General features: G+C 41.1%; 2 protein-coding genes across 2 annotated transcripts in view; one reads left to right on the top strand and one right to left on the bottom strand.

Moving 5' to 3' along the window:
* The window catches only part of LOC107552389 (uncharacterized), a 6,747-nt gene extending 2,698 nt beyond the window's left edge, over positions 1–4,049 (bottom strand). The window contains exons 1-5 of the mRNA XM_016234261.1: positions 3,716–4,049; positions 3,452–3,607; positions 2,360–3,328; positions 1,362–1,577; positions 699–1,109 (exon numbers count right to left, since the gene is read on the bottom strand). Coding sequence (XP_016089747.1) covers positions 699–1,109; positions 1,362–1,577; positions 2,360–3,328; positions 3,452–3,607; positions 3,716–4,049 — 2,086 coding nt within the window. The remainder of the gene's footprint in view (positions 1–698; positions 1,110–1,361; positions 1,578–2,359; positions 3,329–3,451; positions 3,608–3,715) is intronic.
* Positions 4,050–4,202: 153 nt separating this feature from the next.
* On the top strand, positions 4,203–6,630 carry LOC107552383 (mucin-5AC-like; the record flags this gene model as incomplete). Its single annotated transcript, XM_016234252.1, has 4 exons — positions 4,203–6,026; positions 6,135–6,256; positions 6,349–6,410; positions 6,552–6,630. Coding segments are annotated over exons 1-4 (2,013 nt in total), but the record flags the coding sequence as incomplete, so codon positions are not given.
* Positions 6,631–6,635: the final 5 nt, after the last annotated feature.

The raw sequence follows: 6,635 nt of genomic DNA, 5'->3' as shown, positions 1-6,635 counted from the left end.
AACAAACGATGCAACAACATCAACAGCTGTAACTTCAGAATCCACAACTCTAACTTCAACAACTATGTCTACATCTTCAGAAACAACTGCATCTGTAACAACATCAGGATCTACAGTACCCTCAACTACTGAAATTCCCACCACCACAGTTGTGAGTACAGAATCCACAACTCCTACTTCAACAGTGGTGCCTACAACTTCAGAAAGTACAACAGCAGAAACCACAACTACAACTTCATCAACCACACCTACCACAATAAACGATCCAACATCTTCAACAGCTGTAACTTCAGAATCCACAACTCTTACTTTATCAACTATGCCTACATCTTCAGAAATAGCTGCACTTGTAACATCAGTAACTACAGCATCGTCAACTACTGAAATTCCCACAACCACAAGTGTGAGTACAGAAACCAGACCAGTTACTTCCACAGTGGTGCCTACAACTTCAGAAAGTACAACAGTAGAAACTGCGACTACAGCTTCATCAATCACATCTACAACAACAAACAATCCAACAACATCAACAGCTGTAACTTCGGAATCCACAATTCTTACTTCAACAACAATGCCTACATCTTCAGAAACAACTGCACCTGTAACAACATCAGTATCTACAGTACCCTCAACGACAGAAATTCCCACAACCACAGTTGTGAGTACAGAAACCCCATCAATTATTTCAACAGTGGCACCTACAACTTCAGAAAGTAAAACAGCAGAAACCACAACTACAGCTTCATCAACCACACCTACAAAAACAAACGATGCAACAACATCAACAGCTGTAACTTCAGAATCCACAGCTCTTACTTCAACAACTATGTCTACATCTTCAGAAACAACTGCACCTGTAACAACATCAATAACAACAGCACCCTCAACTACTGAAATTCCCACCACCACGGTTGTGAGTACAGAGTCCACAACTCTTACTTCAACAGTGGTGCCTACAACTTCAGAAAGTACAACAGCAGAAACCACAACTACAGCTTCATCAACCACACCTACAAAAACAAACGATGCAACAACATCAACAGCTGTAACTTCAGAATCCACAACTCTTACTTCAACAACTATGTCTACATCTTCAGAAACAACTGCATCTGTAACATCAGGATCTATAGTACCCTCAACTACTGAAATTCCCACAACCAGAGTTGTGAGTACAGAAACCACAACTATTACTTCAACAACACTGCCTACAACTTCAGAAAGCACAACAGCAGAAACCAAGACTACAGCTTCATCAACCACATCTACAACAACAAATGATCCAACAACATCAATAGCTGTAACTTCAGAATCCACAAGTCTTACTTCAACAACTTTGCCTACATCTTCAGAAACATCTGCACCTGTAACAACATCAGCATCTACAACATCATCAACTACTGAAATTCCCACGACCACAGTTGTGAGTACAGAATCCACAACTATTACTTCAACAGTGGTGCCTACAACAGCAGAAACCACGACTGCAGCTTCTTCAACCACATCTACAACAACAAATAATCCAACAACATCAAGAGCTGTAACTTCTGAATCCACAACTCTTACTTCAACAGCAATGACTACATCTTCAGAAACAGCTGCACCTGTAACAACATCAACAACTACAGCTTCCTCAACTGGAGCTGTACCTTCCACAGTGACATCAGCTCCTATGTCATCTGAAGCTCCAAGTACAACAACATCTCAAACCACATTGCTTCTTACAACCACATATACTTTAGCTCTCACATCTGCTGTTGTGACTTCAGAAGCAACAACGCTTACCTCTTCAACAATGCCTACACCATCAGAAAGTACAACTACACCTGCAGCAAGCACAACTGCAGCTTCCACAACCACAGTGGGGCCTTCCACTACTGTGACTACAACTTCAGAAACTACAACTGCATCCTCAACATCAACGGCTTCCTCAGCTGCGATAGTTCCTTCTACTACTTCTTCATCTCCAACCTCATCTGAATCTCCACTTCAAACCACATCAACAGTTGTCAATCCTGCTCCAATAAGGTCTACAACTTCAGAAAGTACAACTGCACATACAACATCAACCTCAGCTACCACAATGGTACCTTCAACCATTACATCAGCTGCAACCTCATCTGAAGCTCCAAGTACAAAAACAGCTGAAACCACAGTGACATTTGCAGCCACAACTACTGAAACCTCAACTCTTACTTCACCAACAATGTCCACAACTTCAGAAAGTACTCCTGCACCTGCAACATCCACCATTACAGTTTCCTCTTTTATGACTCACCAGCCACATCTACAACAACAAACGATCCAACAACATCAACAGCTGTAACTTCGGAATCCACAATTCTTACTTCAACATCAGTACCTACATCTTCAGAAACAACTGCACCTGTAACAACATCAGTAACTACAGCATTCTCAACTATTAAAATTCCCACAACTATTACTTCAACAGTGATGCCTACATCTTCAGAAACAACTGCACCTGTAACAACATCAGTATCTACAGTACCCTCAACTACTGAAATTCCCACCACCACAGTTGTGAGTACAGAATCCACAACTCCTACTTCAACAGTGGTGCCTACAACTTCAGAAAGTAAAACAGCAGAAACCACAACTACAGCTTCATCAACCACACCTACAAAAACAAACGATGCAACAACATCAACAGCTGTAACTTCAGAATCCACAACTCTTACTTCAACAACTATGCCTACATCTTCAGAAACAACTGCACCTGTAACAACATCAGCAACTACAGCACTATCAACTAGTGAAATTCCCACAACCACAAGTGTGAGTACAGAAACCAGACCAGTTACTTCCACAGTGGTGCCTACAACTTCAGAAAGTACAACAGTAGAAACTGCGACTACAGCTTCATCAATCACATCTACAACAACAAACAATCCAACAATATCAACAGCTGTAACTTCAGAATCCACAACTCTTACTTCAACAACAATGTCTACATCTTCAGAAACAGCTGCACCTGTAACAACATCAACAACTACAGCTTCATCGACAACTGAAATTCCCACCACCACAGTTGTGAGTACAGAAACCACAACTATTACTTCAACAGTGGTGCCTACAACAGCAGAAACCACGACTGCAGCTTCTTCAACCACATCTACAACAACAAATAATCCAACAACATCAAGAGCTGTAACTTCTGAATCCACAACTCTTACTTCAACAGCAATGACTACATCTTCAGAAACAGCTGCACCTGTAACAACATCAACAACTACAGCTTCCTCAACTGGAGCTGTACCTTCCACAGTGACATCAGCTCCTATGTCATCTGAAGCTCCAAGTACAACAACATCTCAAACCACATTGCTTCTTACAACCACATATACTTTAGCTCTCACATCTGCTGTTGTGACTTCAGAAGCAACAACGCTTACCTCTTCAACAATGCCTACACCATCAGAAAGTACAACTACACCTGCAGCAAGCACAACTGCAGCTTCCACAACCACAGTGGGGCCTTCCACTACTGTGACTACAACTTCAGAAACTACAACTGCATCCTCAACATCAACGGCTTCCTCAGCTGCGATAGTTCCTTCTACTACTTCTTCATCTCCAACCTCATCTGAATCTCCACTTCAAACCACATCAACAGTTGTCAATCCTGCTCCAATAAGGTCTACAACTTCAGAAAGTACAACTGCACATACAACATCAACCTCAGCTACCACAATGGTACCTTCAACCATTACATCAGCTGCAACCTCATCTGAAGCTCCAAGTACAAAAACAGCTGAAACCACAGTGACATTTGCAGCCACAACTACTGAAACCTCAACTCTTACTTCACCAACAATGTCCACAACTTCAGAAAGTACTCCTGCACCTGCAACATCCACCATTACAGTTTCCTCTTTTATGACTGTACCTCCCACTGCTGTGTCATCTTCAGTCTCATCTGAAACTACAAGTACAACAACACAAGGTCCAGATATATCCACAATTACAGCCACAACAACATCTGCAATTTCATCAACAACAGTCAAAACCCCAACTGCACCCATTACAACCATGACTGTTCTTCCCACCACTACAATTCCAGCTGATATCTCAGCTACAACTACAAGCACAACAACAGCCACCATTCCAAGCTCAACTGCAGCTCAAACAACAACTGCATTTCAAGTAACATCAGGAGATCTTTTAAAAACAACTGTCGTCAATCACATCTACAACAACAAACAATCCAACAATATCAACAGCTGTAACTTCAGAATCCACAACTCTTACTTCAACAACAATGTCTACATCTTCAGAAACAGCTGCACCTGTAACAACATCAACAACTACAGCTTCATCGACAACTGAAATTCCCACCACCACAGTTGTGAGTACAGAAACCACAACTATTACTTCAACAGTGGTGCCTACAACAGCAGAAACCACGACTGCAGCTTCTTCAACCACATCTACAACAACAAATAATCCAACAACATCAAGAGCTGTAACTTCTGAATCCACAACTCTTACTTCAACAGCAATGACTACATCTTCAGAAACAGCTGCACCTGTAACAACATCAACAACTACAGCTTCCTCAACTGGAGCTGTACCTTCCACAGTGACATCAGCTCCTATGTCATCTGAAGCTCCAAGTACAACAACATCTCAAACCACATTGCTTCTTACAACCACATATACTTTAGCTCTCACATCTGCTGTTGTGACTTCAGAAGCAACAACGCTTACCTCTTCAACAATGCCTACACCATCAGAAAGTACAACTACACCTGCAGCAAGCACAACTGCAGCTTCCACAACCACAGTGGGGCCTTCCACTACTGTGACTACAACTTCAGAAACTACAACTGCATCCTCAACATCAACGGCTTCCTCAGCTGCGATAGTTCCTTCTACTACTTCTTCATCTCCAACCTCATCTGAATCTCCACTTCAAACCACATCAACAGTTGTCAATCCTGCTCCAATAAGGTCTACAACTTCAGAAAGTACAACTGCACATACAACATCAACCTCAGCTACCACAATGGTACCTTCAACCATTACATCAGCTGCAACCTCATCTGAAGCTCCAAGTACAAAAACAGCTGAAACCACAGTGACATTTGCAGCCACAACTACTGAAACCTCAACTCTTACTTCACCAACAATGTCCACAACTTCAGAAAGTACTCCTGCACCTGCAACATCCACCATTACAGTTTCCTCTTTTATGACTGTACCTCCCACTGCTGTGTCATCTTCAGTCTCATCTGAAACTACAAGTACAACAACACAAGGTCCAGATATATCCACAATTACAGCCACAACAACATCTGCAATTTCATCAACAACAGTCAAAACCCCAACTGCACCCATTACAACCATGACTGTTCTTCCCACCACTACAATTCCAGCTGATATCTCAGCTACAACTACAAGCACAACAACAGCCACCATTCCAAGCTCAACTGCAGCTCAAACAACAACTGCATTTCAAGTAACATCAGGAGATCTTTTAAAAACAACTGTCGCTTTTACCAGTACATCTTCTGCTCCAGCCACACTTGCACTTTCAACCAAAACAACTTCAAGCCCAAATATGGATTCAGAAACTACAACTGCATCAACAACTACCACTGGAATTATTACAGGTTTCACTAATACAGCAGAATTTCCAGTAGTTCCAATAACATCAAGTTCAAACACAAATTCGTCAACATCACCAGCATCTACAATTCCAGGTCACACATCCATAAAAACAACACCAGCTGAAACTCTTACTAGCAATACTACACCTCTGAACAATACAACAAAAGCAGATGCAACACTTCAAAGTACTTCAAGTTTGCAAACAGAAACTTCAAACATACCCAAAACGTTGTCAACAAATGTGTCCGGTGCAGCAACAGTCACAACCAAATTGATATTCTCATCCTTGTCATCCCTGCCCACTGAAACTTTGGTCCTAGATGCTATTAGTACTCTTCTTAAATCTAGAGAGTCCAAACTCAATGAATCACTGAAGATTGTCAGCTTTACCTATCAGAGTAAGTTTCTTAATTATGAATTAAAAGTAATTTAAATTATGAAATTTTCAACCATTTGGAAAATGTCAAAATTTAACTGATTAAAACTGGGTGTTTCTTTCCACACAGAAATCTCTGAAACTTCCTATGCTGTCATCTTTAATATTATTTTGAATAATATCAGCATGCCTGAGGATCCTGAGCTAAGAAACAGCAGTTATGTGCAAGTGCAAGATGTTGTCAATGATGCGGTACGAAACCAGCATTAACACATTAGCGAAGTTTGGGACCAGTGTAAATCTTCACCAGAGGTTGATGAATGTCTTGATTTTTTTTCCTGCAGCTGAACACTCTTCTGAATGAACCTGGCCAGCAAGTTTTCAAACCAAAATCCTCCAACTTCACGTAAGATGCAAACTCACTTCACAATCTTTATTTCATGTGTCCTCACATTTTACCTTGGAAGCCATGGAAAATAATAATTACAGAAAAAAAAAATCGATGTGGATTAAAGTCCCTTACAGATATCTTCTGTTTGTTGTGTAGGAGCACTTCAAACCAGATTGATGGCAGGATGGAATATATCTTCCAGGATGGAGATGCCATACAACCAATCAGCTTCCTAAATGA

This window comes from Sinocyclocheilus grahami, unplaced genomic scaffold (genome assembly GCF_001515645.1).
Source record: "Sinocyclocheilus grahami isolate Dianchi unplaced genomic scaffold, SAMN03320097.WGS_v1.1 scaffold17.1, whole genome shotgun sequence".
Lineage (NCBI taxonomy): Eukaryota > Metazoa > Chordata > Actinopteri > Cypriniformes > Cyprinidae > Sinocyclocheilus > Sinocyclocheilus grahami.
The sequence above is the reverse complement of the archived record's forward strand: the minus strand, read 5'-3'. Positions and strand labels throughout refer to the sequence as shown.